The sequence below is a fragment of the Camponotus vicinus genome, unplaced genomic scaffold (genome assembly GCF_025532165.1).
Source record: "Camponotus vicinus isolate PSW18456_S1 unplaced genomic scaffold, iyCamVici1.0 SCAF_4, whole genome shotgun sequence".
Taxonomy (NCBI): Eukaryota; Metazoa; Arthropoda; class Insecta; order Hymenoptera; family Formicidae; genus Camponotus; species Camponotus vicinus.
Window position 1 is genome coordinate 6601039 of NW_028141976.1, and position 24420 is coordinate 6625458.

General features: G+C 27.7%; 5 protein-coding genes across 9 annotated transcripts in view; 2 read left to right on the forward strand and 3 right to left on the reverse strand.

Annotated features, from left to right (window-relative positions):
- Positions 1-7018, reverse strand: part of LOC145970240 (cytochrome P450 4V2-like) — a 14441-nt gene extending 7423 nt beyond the window's left edge. Inside the window, exons 1-6 of one of the 5 annotated variants that reach the window (XM_083096809.1) lie at positions 6892-6931; positions 5123-5320; positions 1902-1991; positions 1297-1538; positions 1023-1129; positions 675-759 (exon numbers count right to left, since the gene is read on the reverse strand). In XM_083096809.1, the coding sequence (XP_082952935.1) occupies positions 675-759; positions 1023-1129; positions 1297-1471 (367 nt within the window). In that variant the 5' untranslated portion in view covers positions 1472-1538; positions 1902-1991; positions 5123-5320; positions 6892-6931. Of the gene's footprint in view, positions 1-674; positions 760-1022; positions 1130-1296; positions 1539-1901; positions 1992-5122; positions 5321-6891 lie in introns of all 5 variants that reach the window. The other 4 variants (XM_083096808.1, XM_083096810.1, XM_083096812.1 and 1 more) reach the window with 4 other exon arrangements.
- A 3187-nt stretch (positions 7019-10205) lies between these two features.
- LOC145971000 (uncharacterized) overlaps positions 10206-24420 on the forward strand; it is a 34869-nt gene continuing 20654 nt past the window's right edge. Inside the window, exon 1 of the mRNA XM_083098156.1 lies at positions 10206-10380. The gene's annotated coding sequence lies outside the window, so the exon portion shown is untranslated. The remainder of the gene's footprint in view (positions 10381-24420) is intronic.
- LOC145971212 (uncharacterized) lies at positions 11803-12819 on the reverse strand. The gene is made up of 3 exons (XM_083098626.1): positions 12522-12819; positions 12189-12389; positions 11803-12102 (listed from the first exon to the last, which is right to left on the reverse strand). The coding sequence occupies exons 1-3, from the start codon at positions 12526-12528 to the stop codon at positions 11969-11971; spliced, it is 342 nt and encodes a 113-aa protein (XP_082954752.1). The 5' UTR covers positions 12529-12819; the 3' UTR covers positions 11803-11968.
- On the reverse strand, positions 13679-17357 carry LOC145969939 (cytochrome P450 4V2-like). The gene is made up of 8 exons (XM_083096277.1): positions 17353-17357; positions 16984-17110; positions 16850-16907; positions 16396-16490; positions 15266-15334; positions 14515-14677; positions 14071-14247; positions 13679-14005 (listed from the first exon to the last, which is right to left on the reverse strand). The coding sequence occupies exons 1-8, from the start codon at positions 17355-17357 to the stop codon at positions 13833-13835; spliced, it is 867 nt and encodes a 288-aa protein (XP_082952403.1). The 3' UTR covers positions 13679-13832.
- On the forward strand, positions 18323-19863 carry LOC145970490 (uncharacterized). Its single transcript, XM_083097311.1, has 2 exons — positions 18323-18597; positions 18668-19863. The coding sequence occupies exon 2, from the start codon at positions 18751-18753 to the stop codon at positions 19852-19854; it is 1104 nt and encodes a 367-aa protein (XP_082953437.1). The 5' UTR covers positions 18323-18597; positions 18668-18750; the 3' UTR covers positions 19855-19863.

Sequence of the window (24420 nt, forward strand, 5' to 3'; positions counted from 1 at the left end):
ATAATTATTTTTCAAATAAGGACCATATTGATTTTTAAATGTTAAAAATGGTTTTTATTTGAAAAATAATTATTTGACTAGAAAGTGATTAAAATTTCTTACAAAACCGCGTGGGAATATTGCAAAAATACAATCCGATCACTCAGCGTTGTCCTCGCTGGAATGGCCGACTGTCTAATCGCGCCAATTGTACGCTTATTAGCCGATCTTCCTTAATTAATATCTCGAAATTTTACGTGGTTGTTTGCAAAATGGTATAGGACTTTTTAGTTTAGTTTAGCGAGCTCTATTTATGGTTTTTATTTGACGGATGATAGCTGTGACACCCTGTGTATATATATATATATATATATATATATATATATATATATATATACATATAATACATAAAAATAATATTAAAAAGCATTGATATTAAAAAACTTTGAAAACAAATTTAATTAATAATAATTTTAAATTTGTCACATGGCAGTCAAAGTAACAAAAGTAAAAATATAAGAATATATTATATGAGAATGCAAGTAATAATTATATTATAAGTATGTTATAAAGGATTTTTTAAAATTATATAATGTTATTATGTAAATTGTAGTTATGGAACTACATAATTTTATTATGTGTAAACTATAGTTATAGGAATAATTTTAAATTTTATGTTACTAAAAATATCTTACCAGGAGCTGTGAGTAATCCTTTGCCTATTATGGGTTCAAAAAGTTTATATATCATACTTTTATCCACACTGTTATGCAAGATTACCTATAAAAGTTGTATTATGTGAAGTACTTTTAAATATTTCAAATGTATATCTGTTTGTGTCATTTAGATATTTAACAATATATTATATTTAGATAAAGTTAACTGTAGAAAATTATTTTGATTAGATCAGTGATGAGTTATTATAAAGATATATAAAAGTATTATTTATTTGAAATAGACAACAGATTCTCTATACATAGATTTAAATAATTCATGAATATACAAACAAATAATAATGAAACATATAAACGCTATCTTTTTACCTGCATTTGATCTGGTTCATATATAAAAATTACTAATTTGTTGCCTAGCCAAAACTTGAATGGAGATGAATAATCTTGTGTCAGTTTAATAATAATATCCAAAAGTTCTAAAAAATGTTTTATGATTTATCATATAAGATTATTAACTTATTAAAATTTATTTTAATTATTAATATTAATATTATTTATATTATGAATTTATTAATATCTTTATTATTTTAAATTAATGCAATGTTGGTGATAATTAATTTTTTAAATATCTCTTTATTATTACCTTCATAATTCTGACGAAGGAAATAATAACCACTTCCAATAAATGGAAAACTCTTTGGGCCGTTTAATATATTTATCTTTTTATTTATATGTCGGCGATGATCATTTAAAATAAAATAATATATATATAAAGCAGTAAGACCCAATAGTATTAATGAAATAAATATCATTATCATTAAATTGATAATACAAATTTGTATTAATGTATTTTCCAAATTTTTTTAAATTTTATGTCTTCCCTTCCTAAACATATAGATAAATACATAAATACAATTTATGAAATAATGGAGATGCTTCTTTCAGATTAAGAAGTAAATTCATTAATTATTTTGGATGTGTCAAGTATCAAATAATATGGAAGCTATTATTTCGAGAATTTCTATGTTTAAGGAAAAATAAAAGTTAAATAAGTTTCGTAGTTATTTAAAATAATCAATGTTTTTATAAAATTTTAAAAGATAATAATTTTATATGTAACAAAAATCTTCAATTTGCTTTATTTAAAAATTTTATTAATCTAAAATACTTAATAAAAAAAAACTCCGCTAATAAAACAATAATAATTAATATAAAAAACTTTAAGGAACAAATAGAAATACTACTTACTTTATCGAAGAGTATGGTTACTTGCTGCTACACTTGAATTGTCGCAACTCACGGTTATAGAAGTCGGACGCAATATATACGTGCGATATACTGAAATATTCAAAATGTTCATTCACTAAAACTGGAACTAGACGAGCAAGGAAAATTCTTTTTATTTAGAGGGTAACAGATGATAATTTATTATCAATGCTACAAATATATTTTCTTGATTTGATATAAGACTCGGATTATTTCTATAACCTCTTCCTTTATTCTTTTAAGTAGTAAGTTAAATTAATTAGTGAAATTAATTAGCGACTAGCCCGCACTTACAATTGTTCAATATTTGTTAACGACTGTCCGCTGCGCTCTCGCGATGGGCGGTTTTTAACTCCTCGTTTTTGTTAAAATTTGGGAGGGGATCGCCTAGTGACGTTATCATATAAGATCATGGTGAACTTTTCGTTACGGTCAAATCTTGGTGCAAGCGAAAGCGTTTCAAAATCGAAACCATTTGCATTTTCGTGTTTCTGGCGAACTCACACGTAGTTCGCTGAAGTGACGATTTTACGCGGTTCGCAAACATTCCATTGCATTTTTTTGTTTAAATAAAATCTATATTAATATTAAACTAGAGTTATAGTCCTTCAGACTATAACAAAGAAAAATACATAAATACAATTTATGAAATAATGGAGATGCTTTTTTCAGATTAGAAAGTAAATAGAGATACACTAAATAGAGATACTACTTATCGAAAAGTATGGGTATTTGTTGTTACCATCACACTTGCTACGACTCGCGATTACAGAAAAGAGAGACACGCAATATATATGTGATACACTTAAATTATTCAAAACGTTTCACAAAAACGAACTAAACGAACAAGTAAAATTCTTTTTGATGACATCAAAGGGTAATAGACGATAATTTATTATTAGTGATACAAATACAAATAGATGCACTTATGCAGCTACAAAGGCGCGACATTAGACTTCCGGGAAAGCCACTTTTGTGACTCCTGAGTTGATAAATTAGTGGTATTTCATAAATATTAAATTAATACCATAGAAGTAAAAAATTAGAAAACCAACGAAAAAGACTCTAAAGTAAAAAAGGAGCTTTCTACATCCACATAATTAGTTCTCGATAATGTTAAAAGAAAGTTCTCTGCAGCTCTAAGTCTATACGTTTATATTTATTCATGTTATCATTACTGCTCTTAGGCTTGAAATTTCATAAATCTATGTTCAGAATTAGAATCAGCGACATCAAAAACACTATGTATTTTTGAGAAAATAAAAAATTTTTTTATATTTGACCGTCCGTTGTCTGCCAGGAAAGCTACTTTTGTGGCTTTAAACAAATCTCAAAATTCTTCTCAATGCACTGCAAATTTCAATGTGTTAATGTAACTTATTTCATTTGTGTAATTTCCAGAAAACACGTTTATCCATGTTATTTAAATACATATAAATGTGTAATGTATTAATTTTATACGAATCTTACGTGTTATAATGAGAATATGTACTCTCTAAAAGTGAATCAGTGAAAATATCACTAATTTAAACAGTAAAATAAGATTTCACTGAGAATCAGTGAGTATTTTACTGATTTTCAGTGGAAACGCTTATTTTTTTGTTATTTTATCTTATATCTCACTGATTATGGTCAGTTAAAATAAAATTCACTGTAAAACCAGTAAATTTCACTGTAAAACCAGTAATCGCTAGTTCGTTCGTTTACCGCTACGATCGCTATCTCTCTCGTATTTAGTTTTAGTTATAAGAATTATATAAAGTTTGCAAAGAGCGACAGATAAAATTAAAAATATTACTTCGATTTAATATCAGATGTTAAATCGATTTTATGAGTCGGACAAATAAATGTCTGGCGACTTAATGAAAATTATTCGTTCGTTATCTATTTAAGATAGCAAGTTCAATATGCATGTAATATAAATAAAATAAAATTTTTGATATAATAAATATTTAGTAAATGTATATAAATAAAATTTTTAATTTTATATGAAATAGATAGAGAGATGAATTGTAGTTTAATATTACTGACAATAACAAAAGAAATATTACTGATTGAAACAGTCAAAATTATTAACTAATTCTTTCAATAAAATATCACTGATTTACAGTGCTGTACTTATAACTGCTGTAATTAGTGACTATTTACTTGTTTTTCAGTGATAATACACTGATTCACTTTTAGAGAGTATGGAAACGTATAAAATAATAAAACACTTCTTTATTCAATGTTTGGGACGTGTTATTAGGTGCGCAACTAAGTTCCCGCTGTTTGTCAATAGATTGCGCCACCAATAAGTGTTGGTCGATTTCGACATATCCAAAACGTCATGAACCAAGCTTAGACATATGGTAAACAAACCGTTTTGACACAGTAGTGATTTTGTTTTGGCGTCATATACTTTTGGTTGTGTGAAAATGTCTGATTTTGTGCTAAATAATCGTCATTTGCGGGAAGTGTTGATTTTCTTCTTTCATTCGAAGAAAACGGCGGCTGAAGCGCATCGAGAGCTCCACAAAGTTTACAGAGATGCTGCTCTAAGTGAAACAACGTGCCGTGATTGGTTCCGTCGCTTCAAAGACGGTGATTTCGATGTTGACGACCGTCCGCGTGAAGGAAGGCCAAAAACCTTCGAAGACGCTGAATTGGAGGCATTGCTCGATGAGGATCCATGCCAAACGCAACAAGAGCTTTCATCAGCATTAGGAGTTACCCGCCAAGCCATTTCCAAGCGATTGCATGCGTTGGGAATGATTCAAAAGCAAGGAACTTGGGTTCCTTATGATTTGAAGCCAAGGGACGTTGAGCGTCGTTTTTTCGCCTGTGAACAACTGCTCCAGCGGCAAAAAAGGAAGGGTTTTCTTCATCGCATCGTGACGAGTGATGAAAAATGGATTCATTACAGCAACCCAAAGAAAAGAAAGTCATGGGGACTGCCCGGTCATGCTTCTACGTCGTCGGCTCGGCCGAATATTCACGCTGCGAAAGTTATGCTGTGTATTTGGTAGAACCAGGTCGGTGTTATTTATTATGAGCTGTTGAAACCGAACGAAACCATCACTGGGGAACGGTATCGACTTCAATTGATGCGATTGAGCCGAACACTGCGCGAAAAACGGCCACAATACGAGCAGAGGCACGAAAAAGTGATTCTACAGCATGACAACGCTCGGCCTCACGTTGCCAAACCCGTTAAAACCTACCTGGAAACGCTCAAATGGGAAGTCCTACCCCACCCGCCATATTCCCCAGATATTGCGTCGTCCGATTATTACTTGTTCCGTTCGATGGCACATGGTCTGGCTGATCAGCAGTTCCGCTCATATGAAGACATCAAAAAATGGCTTGATTCGTGGATAGCCTCAAAAGATGAACACTTTTACCGTAACGGTATTCGAGCTCTGCCAGAAAGATGGGAAAAAGTTGTAGCTAGCGATGGGCAATACTTTGAATGATTCATTTGTAATCATTTTTTCACAATAAAGTTGCATTTTCATAAAAAAAACAGCGAGAACTTAGTTGCGCACCTAATATAAAGAGACGTTTGTTCTTGATTTACACGTCTCAGCAGCTTAACACTTTTAATGACTTACACAGATATCAAAATTATACAAATTGAAACTACATATATGTAAAATTTTTAATGTATATATTAATATTTCTAATAATATTATTATATAATATTATTATATAAATTTCTAATAATATTAATATTATAAATTATATTGCTTTGATTTTTTAAAGTAATGTTTACTTATAATAAATTTACAAATAATTTATTAAATATTATATTCTTGTCATGTATGATAACAATAAACCCAGGTAGCACACGGTCGTTTTATATACGTTTCTTAAACGTATCCAACATTTTTTAACCGTAAAGCATTAATAAGAAACGTTCCTATAGAAATGCTTTTAAAACCATAGTTAAGGAAACGTATTTTTCACGTTTCTATAGACAAAATAAAAATTAATTTTTATTAATTTCAAATTAATTTAAAACTATATATACATATGTACATACATATACATATACATATACATACATACATATATACATATACATATATATATATATATATATATATATATATATAATTATGAAAACTATATTAATTTCTATTTACAAATATATGAATAAGATCACTAGGAATCAGTATTTCATTGAAATCTAATAGAAACACTTATTTTTTGTTATTTTATCTTATATCTCATTAATTATAGTCAGTGGAAGTAAAATTTCACCGCAAAATCAGTAATCGCTAGTTCGTTTGTTTACCGCTACGGTGCGCTATTTTTCTCGTACTTAAGTTTTAGTCATGAGAATTATATAAAGCTTGCAAAAGACGACAGATAAAATTAAAAATATCACTTCGATTTAATTTCTGATACAGTTTCAATAGAGGAACTTCAGATATTAAATCGATTTTACAAGTCGGACATGTTCGGCCAATAAACGAAAATGATTCGTTCATTATCTATTTAAGATGCATGTTCAATACGCACCTAAATATAAATAAAATTTTTAACTTCATAGTCTTTTATTAAAAAAATTTATCTTATGAACATTTTATTTTTTTTAAATATTTTATTTTATTTTTCCAACTTTAATTTTTCTATTTTTCTCTAATAATAATCATTTAATTTTAATTCCAAAGTTAGATATAAACTGATAAGATTATTTAGAATAAGAAAAAATATATAATGTGTATTTCTTTGTAAAAAATATAAATATATTTTTATAAATTTCAAACAAGCACTTTATTGTAATGTACCATTAATTTGAAACCTATACATTTTAAATATATTAAATTAATGCATTTAAATATGATTAAGTAACACGTTTTAATGTATTAAATTAAAATATATCAAGTGCATAAGTTATGCAGCAGGAAACGTATAAAAAGGGCTTCAGCTAATTTACACATTTATACGTGTAAATATAACATATTAAGATTTGCAGTGTACTTACCTTATCGAAAAGTATGGGTATTTGTTGTTACACTTGCTACAACTCGCGATTACAGAAGAGAGAAACACGCAATATATATGTGCGATACACTTAAAATATTCAAAACGTTTCATAAAAACTGGAACTAAACGAACAAAAAAAATTGTTTTTTATGACATCAAAAAGTAATATATATAATAATTTATTATCAGCGCTACAAAAACAAATGATACGCTTATGCAGCTACAGAGGCATAACATTATACTGCAAATCTTAATATGTTTTATTTACATATAAAAAGAGCTTCATCTAATTTACACATGTATAAATGTGTAAATTAGATGAAGCTCTTTTCATACGTTTCCTGCTACATAACTTATATGCACTTGATATATTTTAATTTAATACATTAAAACGTGTTAATTAATCATATTTAAATGCATTAATTTAATATATTCAAAATGCATAGGTTTCAAATTAATGGTACATTACAATTAAGTGTTTGTTTGAAATTTATAAAAATATATTTATATTTTTTACAAAGAAATACACATTATATATTTTTTCTTATTCTAAATAACCTTATCAGTTTATATCTAACTTTGGAATTAAAATTAAATGTTTATTATTAGAGAAAAATAGGAAAATTAAAGTTAGAAAAATAAAATAAAATATTAAAAAAAAATAAAAAGTTCATAAGATAAATTTTTTTAATAAAGGACTATATAAAATTAAAAATTTTATTTATATTTACATGCATATTAGAACCAATGATGCCAGAACGTATACGCTGGCAACCGGCAACCGTGAGTGGAGGGAGTAACAGACATGTATGCGTAAGCGTACGTATGAGCTCGGCGCTTCGGCTAGCTTCGGATAGTAGAAAAGGACAGAATACAGTTTTCTGTCTCCTTCCTACTAAGCTGGCAACGGACGGGCGACGCTGCTCGCTTCTCGCTATCTCGATACGTGCGGCAGCGTTAAATGTTTTCCCTTATAGCTTTTTATATCATATATTTTTCATAACTGATAAATATATTATACATTTATCAGTTGTAAGAAAATATCGATATATTTTTTTCATATAAAAAATTAAATCGTATAATTCTTATAAACGAATATTGAATGCGTATACTATATATATATTAATATAAACGAATTGTGAAGATATACACACACATATATATATATATATATATATATATATATATGTTCTATATGTATATATATATATTAATAAAAACGAATGTTACGAACACATGTGTTGAGAATGTTTGTCCAAAATGGTTTTACTTTTCCTATTTTTATGAATTAAATTAAATTTCATTATAAAATTTGTATTATATAATAAAATGCAATTTATGATGTTATAATGTTATATGCAAAATGATAAATATTAATTTGTAAATTCATTAATTTTTTAATTCCTCTTTTTCATATACAGGGTGAGCCATTTTAAGATACCCACCCCAATAACTTTTTTATTTTTGAATGTACAACAAAATGTTTCAAATAAAAGTTGCTTGACTTCGAGGGGGACAGAAGATGGTGGCAAGAATTTGACCTTGGATAGTCATTTGAAGGTCACATAAAGGTCATCTTCAATTTCTTAAATGGAACCTACTATTTTTCATTCTTGTAGCTTATCTCGAGAACTTTCCAAAACACTATAATTAAGTACCTTTTCGTTAAGTACTTTTTGAGTTATGAGGCTTGAAATAATTTCTTAATTTTACATAAACCGTAAAATATCTTGTAAAATATTCATTTTTCGATTATCTTACCTTAATACTTTTACGTACAAAATAATGAGAGGAATCAATTGGTGTAAAGAAAACACATAATTGTTTCGAAAGAAAAAATGTAATTTGCAATTAACAATTACATTTTTTTTTTCGAAACAATTATGTGTTTTCTTTACACCAATTGATTCCTCTCATTATTTTGTACATAAAAGTATTAAGGTAAGATAATCGAAAAATGAATATTTTACAAGATATTTTACGGTTTATGTAAAATTAAGAAATTATTTCAAGCCTCATAACTCAAAAAGTACTTAACGAAAAGGTACTTAATTATAGTGTTTGGAAAGCTCTCGAGATAAGCTACAAGAATATGCAATGAAAAATAGTAGGTTCCATTTAAGAAATTGAAGGTGACCTTTATGTGACCTTCAGATGACTATTCAAGGTCAAATTTTTGCCACCATCTTCTGTCCCCCTCGAAGTCAAGCAACTTTTATTTGAAACATTTTGTTGTACATTCAAAAATAAAAAAGTTATTGGGATGGGTAACTTAAAATGGCTCACCCTGTATATATATATATATATATATATATATATATATATATATATATATATATATATATATATATATATGCAAAATGATAAATATTAATTTGAAAATTTATTAATTTTTTAATTCCTCTTTTTCATATATATATATATATATATACACACACACACACACACACACACACACACACACACACACATTCAATATTCGTTTATAAGAATTGTATTTTTTTACAGTCTTTTTATATTAAATATAATGTATAACTATTTATGCATTATATATTTATTTTATATTATATTACAGATAGTAAATATATAATATATAATATTATATTTATATAGTCTGTGTATATAATCGAAATTATTAAAAGATTTTTTGTTTACGTACAAATATATTGATGACTAAAAAGATTATCCGTTTAGAAACAATAAGAGAAAAGTATCGATAAATATATAATAAGCTAATATGATTAGAATTAATCAGCCCTTAATAAGAATATAGAGGAAAATGGTAACAATTTCATACAAGTATCTTAATATTACAAAGCAATATAATAATGAATGGTGATTTTCCACACCACCCATGAGGTACCACCAATGGTGCGTTAGGTTTTTTAAAGTGGACCTTTGCCTTGAGCCATATTTTACCACTCTTATATTATATATTATTTTATATTTTGTTATATTTTATCAAGAGACACGGTAGTGTCTCGCGCCAAGTTCATGCGAAGCATTAGCGCGGCACTCCGTGTATCTATACGCGAGTCGGACAGTTGAGAGTAACTCAGATTATCGGATTTCAATAACGGCTGAACGGATTGAATTCTCACTTGCCTTAATCGATAGAGCGGGTTTGAATTGTATAAAGAAAGTATCTTTATTTTTGTGCTGCATGATCTATAAACGGAGATATCATGACGCAAAATCGAAATATGAAAATTTTCAATTAAGAAACGTCTTTATCATCATCATGGTCATCAACACAACACATAGAAAGAGAAAACGTACATTTCCTACTCTCGACAGAAGATTGCGCTAATGACGCTTTGCGATATTTGCGATATTAATGACATGTGTCATATGTGTCATTAGTGACATGTATCATTAACCGCATTTTGAGTAGTGATAAATAATAAAGTGCAAGTTAAATAATAAATAATTAATAATTAATTAAAAATTCGCAAGAGCCAGTAAGGTATGATAATTGGAACGCAAGGTAAATAAATATATCTATTTTACAAGCCAAATATAAATATATATAATATAATAATAATAATATATATATATAAAATATATATTATATATACTTATTCTATATATATTTTTATATAATTTGCTTATATATTTAAAAAATATACATATATATATATATATATATATATATATATATATATATATATGTATATATGTATATATGTATATATATATATTTTTTTAATATAATATCTCTTAGCAAATTAGACTAAAAAAAGAAGTGATGTAATCCCCAAAAACTTATCTTTTTAAAAAAAGGTAAAAAAAGGGCGCCAAGTTCATGCACTAATTGTATCCAACTGTCATATTGTCTACAAAAGTAGTGATATAAAAAAATTGCGCCAACTAAGAATAAAAATTTGTACAAGATAAATAGAAGTACAAGAAAGCTTGTACAAGTTAAATAGAAATATTTTAATTGAAAACATTGTTATACAAAATAGTTGTTATAATTTTCAAAAATAATAATATTAAAAAATTAAAAATTTATTTAAAAATTGGAAACTGAAAATTAATATAAAACAAAAAAGTAAAAAAAAATTTAATTAAAAAAACTTGGCGCTGCCAATAAAATTGGCATATATTCCAATTAAATATATATTTAACAGCAAATATAATTGCTGAACATTTATTATTAACTCTCTTAAGATCTTCTGGATCTTCAATTAATAATTTAATTATTATAATTCTTATATTATTTTCACAAATTATACTTTTTACTTTAGAAATTTTTATGAGATTTATCAAGCTTATGTTTTTTCTATTTTATCAACTTTATATAGTATGGAAATCTAAAAGATTGGAATATATTCCAATTATTAGTCTAATATTTAAATTTAATGACTTAATTTCTTTAATTAATTTATATTGATTTACATTTGGAAATTTAGACTATTAAGCTGAACAATAACATTAGTAAAATTGGCAGCGCCAAGTTTTTTTAATTAAAATTTTTTTTATTTTTTGTTTTATATTAATTTTCAGTTTTCAATTTTTAATTTTTTAATATTATTATTTTTGAAAATTAAAACAACTATTTTGTATAACAATGTTTTCAATTAAAATAATTCTATTTAACTTGTACAAGCTTTCTTCCTTGTACTTCTATTTATCTTGTACAAATTTTTATTCTTAGTTGGCGCAACTTTTTTATATCACTACTTTTGTAGACAATATGACAGTTGGATACAATTAGTGCATGAACTTGGCGCCCTTTTTTTACCTTTTTTTAAAAAGGTAAGTTTTTGGGGATTATATTATATACCCTAACAACACACATGTCCAAAAGATGTCCATAGAATATCTAGAGGACAGCCAAAGGATATTTTATGTCCTCTGGATGTCCTCTCGATGACCTTTGAACATCTTTTGAACATGAGTGTTCTTAGGGTATTATTTTATATTTTGTGTATATATAAGAAAAGAAGGATAGTGGAAAACTTAATATATAAATAAATAATATTACTTGAGAGAGAGAGAGAGAGATTTCTTGAATAAAATTATATATTTATTTTAATATATATTACATTATTTAAAATGATATTTTTTTATTATTGTTTGGCCTCGGCCGCCTCTGCCTCGGCCGCCGCTGCTTCGGCCGGCGCTGGCCGGGCCTCCTCTTCCCCCGCCCCTGCCGTCCCGCTGAGCGTACCAGCGCGGGATTTTCCGCCTCCTCTTCTTCTGACTGAAAAAATGGAAATATATAGATATAACTATGCACATATTAATAATATTTTAATAAAATAAATAAATAATATATAAATAATATACCTTGAGGCGCCGATGGCTGCTGCTGCGATTGCGATTGCGGTTGCGGCTGCGGCTGCTGCTGCGCCTGCATCTGCTGCTGCTGCTGTTGCACTTGTTGCAACTGTTGCAATATTTGTTGCAACAGTTGCTGCATATTTGCAGCATCTTGCAGCTGCACATTTTCGTTGAGATGCAGCGCGCCCATTTCTTCGTTTATTTCTCCTGTAAAAAATAAATTATTATTATATAGACAATTAAAGAGAAAGGTTTTTATATTAATTTATTTATAAACTTTTTTATATTAATTTATAATTATTTAATACTTTTCTACAAATAATGACTTTATTTACTTACGAGACATTATGTTAATGATCTCGTGTGTCTTATGCTCGCCGTGCTCGATGCTTTAATGAATTGTTTGTTCATTTGTTTCATACCGTTTCATTTGTTTCATCCCGATTTATTTGTTTTATGCCATTCTCTTTTTTCGGGATTTCTATCAGATAATCTTGTCGCCCTGTGCTTGCAAGTAAACGTATTTTTTTACGTGCTTTGTGAAATCTTGATTCAAGAAGCTGAAACAATCCCGAGTGAGTCCTTGTTGATTGTTTCAAATTTCTATATTTTAATCCTTTACTTCTTTCATTCATTTCACACATTCTTCTTTAATTCTTTGTTTCTGCTTAATTTCTTTTTGTACATAAAAATGAATGATGAATTAAGGAAGAAACCTAAGCGAAGCTTTCAAGAAGCTTGTTAAGTCTTGGATACGTAAAGTATCTTCTGATGATAGCTTTTATCATTGTATCATATGTAATAAAAATATTTCGTGCAATACATATGTTTTAAAACATGCGAATTCTGCGTGTTACCAAAATAATATTAAAGAAAATAATAAAGAAAATAATAAAGAAAATAAAAATACTCTATCTTTATCAAATAATGATAATGGAAATTCACATAAAAATATATGCAAAAAATATAAATTTCAACAATAGCTAGAAATTGATTTATTTAAACCATGGTTACGTGAAGTGTCAGATGACATATATTCATTTCTTTGCTCATTTTGTAATAAATCTATAATTGGTGGTATATCGCACGTTTATCGTCACGCAGAATCCGAAGTACATATAACAATATCTAATAAAAATAAAACAGAAACAAAGAACACGGACAAAGATATAAACGCAATGGACGATTCACTTTTGCCATTTGAAGAGCAGAATAAACCATAAAAGCATATAAATCATAAAATATCTAGTAAAATATTCATTTTTCGATTATCTTACCTTAATACTTTTATGTACAAAATAATGAGAGGAATCAATTGGTGTAAAGAAAACACATAATTGTTTCGAAAAAAAAATGTAATTTGCGATTAACAATTGCATTTTTTGTTATATATATGTGTACATCTTTTTTAAATATGACAAAAAAATATTAATTACTAAAATCAAAATTTTAATTATAATCTATTGAATACTATTACAAAACTTTTTAAAATGCGCAGAAAATTCAAATACTACAATCTAATATAATGAATATCTTTTTTATTGTATGTACTATATTATAATATATATGTGTGTGTATGTATGTATACATTAATTAAATGTATATTGTTACATAATTATTACATAATATATTTCTTTTTATACTATTTTACTAGTGTGGACCTCGTGTTTTTAATTTAACGCTTAAAGGTTTCACGCTAGATAAAACAACATTCATGTTCAATTTTATTTCATTGATTTTAATATTAGAATCCGCTTCAAATGTGAAATTGCGTATTAATGTTGCTAGTAGAATTTTCATCGATAACAAAGCAAAACCTCCACCTGCAAAAACTTGTTAGTTAATTATAAATAAATTTGATCTTAATATCTTGTGATTTATTGCTCACCTATACAATTTCTTACGCCATAACTAAATGGCATGTAATGTTTCTGTGATATTTCTATTATGTCTGGCAAAAATCTATCTGGATCAAATGTTAGTGCATTTCGCCAGAACTTTTCATTTCGATGGAGAGCTATTATCCCCAATATAACTTCCGTGCCTTTTGGCAAAATAGTGTCTCCTAAAACATATATCTCTTTATACTTAAACGTTAAAAAAAGATATAAAAAATAATATTTATATATGTATGGTATATATAAGGCAACATATAAAAGTAGTTTATATATAAAAACAAAATGAGCACATAATATAATATAATTTTTAAATAATAAAATATATTTGTAATTATTCTTTAAAAATTATGGTTTTTCGTGCTTAAGCTATATAATGATTATATGTATTCTAACACACATATAAAGTAATAGAATTTTAATATTTGAAAACATACCAATTTTTACGTCCTTAGTTAAAGACCGCCCAATTAATGGAACAGCTGGAAATAGTCTCATTGTTTTTTTTATTACACAATCTAAGTATTCCATGTAATGTGAATCTTCATATTTAACAGGATCAGTTCCACAAATTTCTTTAATTTCTTCATATACTTTATTCTATTATAAAATTAAATAAGATATTTAATTATATAAATATAAACATGTACAATATATAAGAGAGATGTAATCTTATTTATTATATTTACGAATTTTTATCAGTTTGGTATTGAAATGCAGATGATAGCATTTTATGCTGCATTAAAATTCTTAATTTAATAGAAACATTACACACCAAATTTTTATTTAAGCAAATTTTGTAATGAGATTATAACATATATTATACATATTTCTTGTTTGCTGAACTGTTATAAACATACTTTGAAAAAAATGTTTATACTAACCAAATTTAAGTTACAATTTGAACAAAGTATGGTAATTTAATATAGTAATTTAATCTTATTAACATCATTAGAAATTATTTTATAATTTATATAATATGCCAAAAGAGATTCTGAGCGAATTATTATTTGTGTAAATAATAGAATTTATTGAGAAAGAACTTTCTTTGATTATTACTAGAAAAATTTTTTTATATTCGTCGTTGAAAATTGTATTATTTGCATTTACTTCGTTTATTATACCGAATTAATTGTATTAATTGTATAATTAATTGTATTATTTCGAATAAATTTAATAAATACTTACTTGTATATGTGGATGCAAGGCCAGCATAAAGATAGCAAAATTTAATGTTATTGCCGTTGTATCCGACCCCTAATAAATAACAATTTTTTATATGTTAATTTAAATGATTCGTTGATAATAAACAACTAAAAACATATATATATATATATATATATATATATATATACCTATATATATTGAATATAAAAAAATCGGAAAGGAGAATAAAACTAATGAGAAGAAAGCGTAGTAAATAAATGCAATTAAATTATGCAAAATTTCACTTTAATAATAATTCAATTCTTCCGATGGGAGAAAAATAAACACATAGGGACACTTAAATTTTCGTTTAACATTAATTTTCCAATAATCCAGCATACATGGTAAAGACATTCGGTATTATATATCGATTGATTCTATTTTTCTGATGCTTAATAAACAACAGATCTTATAATAATTTTTACTTAAAATAATTATTATATCCAAAACTTCAACGTTATCCTATTCAACTGTAATTAAAAAAAAGAAGTAATTCAATGCTCTTTGACTATCACAGAATATTGTAAAGTGTCGTTATTAATATGAATACAATCTTCATAAATGCGTAATTTTAATATTTTATCTATTTAACTGACCAACATATGATGCATCACAATCTTTACATGAAATTTTATATACTATATTTTTATTTGATTTATTTTTTGCTGAGAAAAAGAGTCCTTATGTAGTTTAATGATGGCATGTAACTTGTTCATATCAGTGTAAAATAAAAATATTTTCCAATCACGGACCACGTCTAAATTGTTCCGAAAAAAATGTAACGAAATGGTATGTTAAAAAATGTAAAGTAAATCGTGTTATTAATTATTACTATTTGTAATCAATTTTTATCTCTTTATTATGCTTATTAGATAATATTAGCTACATTGTAGCAGTATATTATTTATTTTTATATGCTGAAGAGAGATACGATACAAATGCATCGAAACGTTATTATCAAAAAGAATATTTACACAATATAAATGCATTTATTTATTGTGCTTAGCTCTTATTAGCCCAATTCTTTTTTAACTTTTTATATATAATATAATAAATGTTTGTTCGTATACAATCATAATTACGCAAAAATTATATAGAAATATTTTACATACCGCTAGTATCATCGTACGTAAATTCTCCCGTATTATTTCATGCGGGAATTTTTCGTTATCGGATATTTTTATTAGTATATCGAGAAGTGTTTTATCTATATAAAATAAAAAAATGTAAAATTGTGTGCATGAGTGTACATATGTTAATTATTTTTTCAGTTTTATAATAGCATAAATATATAATAGTATATAATAACATATATATAACATATATATAAGAAAATTAGATATTTTAAAAATTAATATTAAAAATAAACGTAGAAAAAGAAAAATATCTTTAGCATTGATTAAAATTAGACATTATAATAGTGTTTTAATAATGAAAGCAAGCACTTTAGAGTTTTAAGCTTTTAAGCTTTGAAAAATATTATTTTGCTGAAAAATATATTATTTACAAATCTTGCATCATAATACAACAATGAAAACAAACAAATAAAATATAGACAAAACTTACGAGTTGTTTCATTTTCATTGTTGCTATTTTCTGCATTTATTAAGTGTTGTTGTATTAACTGTGAAATAATAATTTATGAGTAAGTATAAAGTATAAGTTAAAATTAATTCGTTATTAATATTCAAAATATTTACCTTATTTATAAAAAAGTGTAAAAAGTTTATATTTTCTTTTTGTTTTCGTCCTGCAGCTGTCAGATTAAATATAAAATCAGGATACAGAAACACATTCCGTAATCTTAATGTGAAAATTTTTCTAATGCTAAAACACACATCTTTCTATTAAAATAATATTATATATTATAAAATATAAAAACATATTTAATTAATTATTTGATTATTTAATTCTACAAATAGAGCAAAGAAAAATATTCTTTTCCTGGTTACATGTTAACAAAATTATTTATAATAAAAATTTAATTAAAATATAATTTCTACAAATACCCTTGTAAAAAATTCTTTTAAAAGTGCAATTTTTATGTTGAATTTCGAATAATATTTTACAGCATATTTTACACATATTGTCATTAAAATGTTTTCAAAAATAACAAACATATGAATTGAAAAATTAAGAAAGACGTTAATATCTCATGTAAAGTCACACGCAGCAACGACGAGAATAATCTATGTATCTATGTATATGCGAGTCGATCATTTAGAAGTATCATCGATTATCAAATTTCAATAACTATTGGATCAATCTTAATAGACTTAATCAAGCTTGAGTCTCATTAAAGAAAGTATCTGTATCTGTTGTGTTCTATGTGTCCTATAAATAGAAATATTACAAAGATGGGAAATAGTCGCAAAATTCCAAATATTTGTGAATATTTTCATTTAAGAAATGTTTTGGACAAATCATCAATTACTTTTCCGTTCTTTTCTATTACATATGTTTCGATTACGTATGTCGCACGCACGCACGCACGCACTAAAATAAATCTAATTTTGCTGTTGTGAAATTATTACACAACTTTTTTATATTTTGTACTCTATGAAATTTTATCATTAAGTCAACAGAATTTAATATATTATTTAATTTACAAATAATAAAATAATACAAATTATATTATATTATACTTAATGTGTAATTTATGTGACTTGTTCTTTATCTCTTGCAAAATTTTTGATTTCTTTTTACTTTTATGATAACAAATGTAGTATATAGATGTTTTATAATAAATAAAAATACTTGGCCTTACTACATATAGTGTCAAGCGTATATTTTAAGATGTAATGGGAAAGATCGATTTCCTTTCCATTTATTCCCATTTCTTTAAGTTCCTTTGTTAAACTTAGAGATTGATCGACAAATGTATCAAAAAAATTTCGTAATATTAAACTATTAAAATTTGGAGCTATAGATTTTCGATGTTTTCTCCATATAGGTACTGAAATAAATGTTAATGGAAGAATATATTAAAAAAATAAAAAATAAAAAGAAAAGAAAACATATATATATATATATATGTAAAGAGAATATACTCTCTTTAAATTAGCGCGCCTAGTATGCTCTGCACGCGCTTCTATGACACCTGTTAGATGTCTCGTCGAGTATAGAAGTAATCGACAGCGAGGTAGAGAGAAGGATAGGGAGATATAGACAGATAGAAGAATTATAAGAAAGGGCACGTGCTAGGATAAGTTATATGAAGATAATTAATTGTTACAAACAGTATAGTAGATTAAAGCAGGGTTGTGAAAGAGAGACGAATAATTGACCTTAATTGTCGTTTCTCTTATTTACAGGTAACTTGTAAATTTTGTACTTATAGTGTAAATAGTAATATCAGTTATAATATAAATCTCTTATTTACAGAGAAACTAATTTGGTTTATTTATTCCGACGATCATAACTTCTGATATAAAGAAACATTAGAAAACGACAACTTTCGTCACAAAATGAAATTAAAATTTGAGTTTAGAGCGGTGGCTTCCCCAAAGGATAGTAAAACTACAGTGGTAGCCATAACCTCAATTGTTACAGAACAAGGAGAAAAATATGCTATACCAGATGAACTCATCTATGCAGATTTTCATGAGGAATTAAAAAATACGGAGGCTTTCAAAAAGATAAGAGAGTCATTAGGAAAAAGGCATGACGAGTTGAAAATATGGATAACACTGTCAGAAAAATTGCAAAAAATATATTTGGATGATGAAGGAAATATCCAGTTTGGAGGAAAATATTTAAAACAAATATTTCAAGAGAATATTAAAGAACACTCAGACTTGACAAAGATACTGGAAAAATTAATTGAAAAATCAGAAAAGAAAGAAGAGAAAAAAAACTTAAAACATATTGTAGATAAATTTGTACTAGAAAAATTTAAGTATAAAACATCTAATGTTAGACAATGGTTAGACACATTTGAGAAAGAATGTGCAAGATTTAAAATAGAAAAAGATGAAACCAAAATCGAATTATTGAGATTATTTTTGGATGGGACGTGCCAAGACTGGTACACTTCTACAGTAATAAAAGGAGAGCATGAAAACGATTGGCATGGATGGAAACAGGTATTAATAGAAACCTTTTCAGGAAAAGGATGGAGTAGCAGAACATATGCTCATTATTTTAAGTACAAAGAAGGTTCACTAGTACAATATGCGATAAAGAAAGAACGACTTTTATTAGAAATAAATAAGGACATGGACGCTGATACAATGATAGATAGAATTGCATTTGGTTTGCCAGAATTTATTAGAGAGAAAATTGACAGGGATGAAATGAAAAATACAAAAGATGTAATTAATGAATTACAAAAGCTCGAAGGAATAACAGAAAAGAAAAAAATATTTAAAAAAGAAGGTAAACCAGAACACAAAGCTAGAAATGAAGAAAAAAAACCATGCAAGACATGTGAGGATATGGGTAAAGGTGTAAGATACCATTCAGAAGAGAAATGCTGGTTTAAGCTAGAAGAAAAAGAAAAACCCAAAGCTATAGGAAGCAATTCAGTAATAGAAGTAGATCTAAGTACAAAAAAACAAAAAAACGAATAGTCACACCATTGATCAAACTTAAGATGCTAGTTGAGAATAAGATAGAGATAATGGGAACATATGATCCAGGTTCTCAGGTCTCCTTAATAAACTCGAAGTGGATAAAGATAAGAGATAATAAAGAAGATGTAAACAAAATACTCTTAAAGTCTGTCAATGGTGTGAATCATACAAATGGATTGGTAAGAATAAGAATAAAAATATTTAATATAGAAAAAGAAGTAGACGTATACATAGTCGAAAGAGAAGATTTCGAAGATTTCATAATAGGATTAGATTTAATTCCCATGTTCAAGTTGAGGTTGAATGAAGATTTAGAAGTTTCTCAGAAAATAGAAAAAGAGATAGAAAAACCAAAGATAATTTTAAGTGAAATAAAGAGTGAAGCTATAAATTGTTCGGTTAATTTTAATGAACATGTGGAAACAGACGAATTCCAAACAAAGATAGAACATTTAAATAAAAATAAAAAGATTAAGATAGAAAAATTAATAGATAACAACAAATCAGTGTTTGCAAAAGACAAATACGATATTGGAACTGTTAATGAGTATGAAGCTAGAATTGATTTAATAGTGGAGAAACACTGCAGTAAAAGACCATATAGATGTAATATAAATGACAAAAAAGAAATAGAAAAACAAATAGCCAAACTACTAGAGAAGAATTTAATCGAAGAATCTTATAGTCCTTTTGCTGCACCTGTCACGCTAGCATATAAGAAAAACGAAGGAAAGACACGTATGTGCATAGACTTCAGAGACTTAAACAAAAACGTTGTTCCCCAAGCACAACCATTTCCTTTAATAGATGATATAATAATAAGAGCCAGAAACTGTAAATATTTCACGACTCTGGACATAAACTCAGCTTTTTGGTCAATACCATTAAGAATTGAAGATAGAAGAAAAACGGGATTTGTAACGCAAGATGGTCACTTTCAGTGGACATGTCTACCGTTTGGCTTAAAAACATCTCCAGCTATATTTCAACGAATTCTGAGTAACATACTGAGAAAACATGGACTAATCGAATTCTCAGTAAACTATATAGACGATATCCTAATTCACTCACCGACGTTTGAAGAACATCTAGATCACATTGAAAAAGTATTAGATGCAATAAAAAAAGAAGGATTTAGGTTAAAATTTAAGAAATGTACGTTTGCTGCTAGTTCAGTTAGATATTTAGGACATGTAATAGGAGAAAACACAGTTACACCATTAAAAGATAACATAACATCAATAAAAAATTTTCCAACTCCTACCACGCAAAAGCAGATCAGACAATTTCTGGGAAAAATAAACTTTTACCATGAATATATAGAAAAGAACTCAATATTATTAGATCCACTGCATCAACTATTAAGGAAGAATGTAAAATTTATATGGACAGAGGATTGCGAAAAAGCTTTCGGAAAGATAAAAGAAATGCTATGTGCCCAACCAGTGTTAGAGATATTCGACAAAGACCTTCCAATTAAAATATATACAGATGCATCACTTGAAGGCATAGGCGCAATATTAAAACAAACACAAGATGATGGAAAAGAAAAACCGGTGGCCTACTTCTCAAAGAAACTTAATGAAACACAAAAAAAAAAAAAAGCAATATATCTTGAATGTTTAGCTATAAAAGAGGCAATAAAGTACTGGCAACACTGGTTGATAGGGAGATACTTCGAAATACACTCGGATCACAAACCACTAGAAAATATGAATATAAGAGCACGAACAGACGAAGAATTAGGCGATCTAACCCACTACCTATCTCAATACGATTTTAAAATTATATACATCCCAGGGAAAGATAATACAGAAGCGGACTGCTTAAGCAGAAACCCTGTGCTAGAATCAAATATAGAAGAAGAAGAAGACTTATTGAAAACGGTAAATCTTATTGAGATAGATGAAATAAAATTAGATCAGAGGAATAACACATTATTACAACATAAGAAAGAAAAATTAATAAAGAAGAATGGAATATATTATAAAAAAGTAAGAAAAAGAGAAAAAATCATATTATCTGAAAAGTTCAGTATTGAGTTAATTAAGAAAATACACAAGGAATGGTGTCACACAGGGATAACACAAACAAGAATGAAAGTAGACCCATATTATACTGCTAAAAATTTAATGGAGAATATAAAAAAAATATGTAAAGAATGTGACATTTGTATTAAGAATAAATCAAGAGGACAACACAAATTCGGCTCAATGTCACAATTAGGACCAGCAACTGAAGCTTTCGAAATTATGTCCATAGATACAATTGGAGGATTTGGAAGCACCAGATCGACAAAAAAATATATACATTTACTCGTCGATCATTTCACGAGATATGCGTTTATTTTAACATCAAAAACTCAAAACGCCAATGATTTTATAAAATTAGTCCAAACTGTGCTAGAAATAGAAAAGATCGGAACAATCTTAACGGATCAATACCCTGGAATAAATTCAAGAGAATTTAAAAATTATTTAAAAAAAAAAGAAGTGCAATTAATTTTTACTGCAATAAATGCACCATTTTCTAACGGTTTGAATGAAAGACTAAATCAGACGCTAGTAAACAAAATAAGATGTAAAATAAACGAAGAGGAGAAGAAGAGAGCATGGACATCGATAGCAAGAGAATGTGTGAACAAGTATAACAGACTAGAACATACAATCACAGGATTTACACCAGAATATCTATTACATGGCACAGACACCAGCAACATACCAGAAGAATTAAGAAGAAAGAAAAACGGAAAAGACTGGATAAAAGATAAGAAGTTAGCACTGGAACGAACACTGAGATCACACAAGTATAATAAAAGTATATTTGACAGAAATAGAAAACACCATGAATTCAACGTGGGAGATATGGTATTCATAGAGAATGGGAACAAACTCAATAGGAAAAAGCTAGAAGAACTAAGAATCGGACCATTCACAATAGAGAAAAAAATTTCAAACTCAATTTATAAAATAAAAACTGAAAAAAGAAATCAAAATACAAGTCTGTTCCATGTGACAAAATTGATTCCAATGTTAGAAGATGAGGATGATTGAAAATTTGTGCGATTTTCATCTCGAAGAGGGGAGATGTAAAGAGAATATACTCTCTTTAAATTAGCGCGCCTAGTATGCTCTGCACGCGCTTCTATGACACCTGTTAGATGTCTCGTCGAGTATAGAAGTAATCGACAGCGAGGTAGAGAGAAGGATAGGGAGATATAGACAGATAGAAGAATTATAAGAAAGGGCACGTGCTAGGATAAGTTATATGAAGATAATTAATTGTTACAAACAGTATAGTAGATTAAAGCAGGGTTGTGAAAGAGAGACGAATAATTGACCTTAATTGTCGTTTCTCTTATTTACAGGTAACTTGTAAATTTTGTACTTATAGTGTAAATAGTAATATCAGTTATAATATAAATCTCTTATTTACAGAGAAACTAATTTGGTTTATTTATTCCGACGATCATAACTTCTGATATAAAGAAACATTAGATATATATATATATATATATATATATATATATATTGTGACGTGACGTTTTCTGGACCGTCGGTTCGCGTAGTGCGTTCAATACATTATTTAGCATTTCGCCTTTTGGAGAGATCGATGAGCAGATCAATCCCTCCGGGCCTAGGACATTTTACCGTGACTTCTTCAGAAACCGCCGCCTTCAGTCACCTTGTAAATCTTGTATTCGCGTCTTTGTGTAATCGCGTCGTAATCTATCGTAATCATTGTGTTCTCTCTCTGGTACGATTGCGTGTCGATATCGATCTGTTCGCGCTTCTAAGCATTTCGTAAGATCTGACGAAATTCCGTGAGTTATTGCGTCTTTATCATTGCGTAGACCGGGTGAAAGTATCGATATTCTTATCTATATTTGCGGCAATCCTTAGTCTGCTATGAACACTGCGCGGACTCGTGAACTATCGAGTGTTGAGATCGAGAGCGAGATATTTTATGGATTCATCCGATTGCGGGTCTATTAATTGATTCTGCTGCGTTAATTGCGTTGATCACGCTCTTGTATTATTATCTTTATCTTTTCAATTATTTCAATATATTATTTTATTATACTGCAATATTGTCTGGCTATTTTCAATGTGTTATCGATCTTCTCTCTTCCGTTCTGACCGACCCAACCCTCTCTCCGTTACATTACTGAGCTACCGTGTTAAATAACATCTTAAATTCCGTCGCATTCGTTTCTTCGTCTCCACTTTTCGTTTCGTACCGATAATTTTCGTGTAATTTTGTGTGGTACAGTCTCCCGTACCTGGCGCCCAATCATTTAGAGATTTTTCGCGAGTATTTTGGAGTGGAGACGCGAGATCACGAATCGCGCCGAAGGTGTGTCGTGGAGCCGACCGCGCGGCCCGTACGGCCCGGAAGAAGCACGATCACAATATATATGTATATACATATATAATACACAAAAATAAGAAAATATAATACATAAAATATAGAATATATAATACATAAAAATAATATTAAAAAGCATTAATATTAAATTTTAACATTATTATATTATAATATTCACATTATTATAAAAGTTCT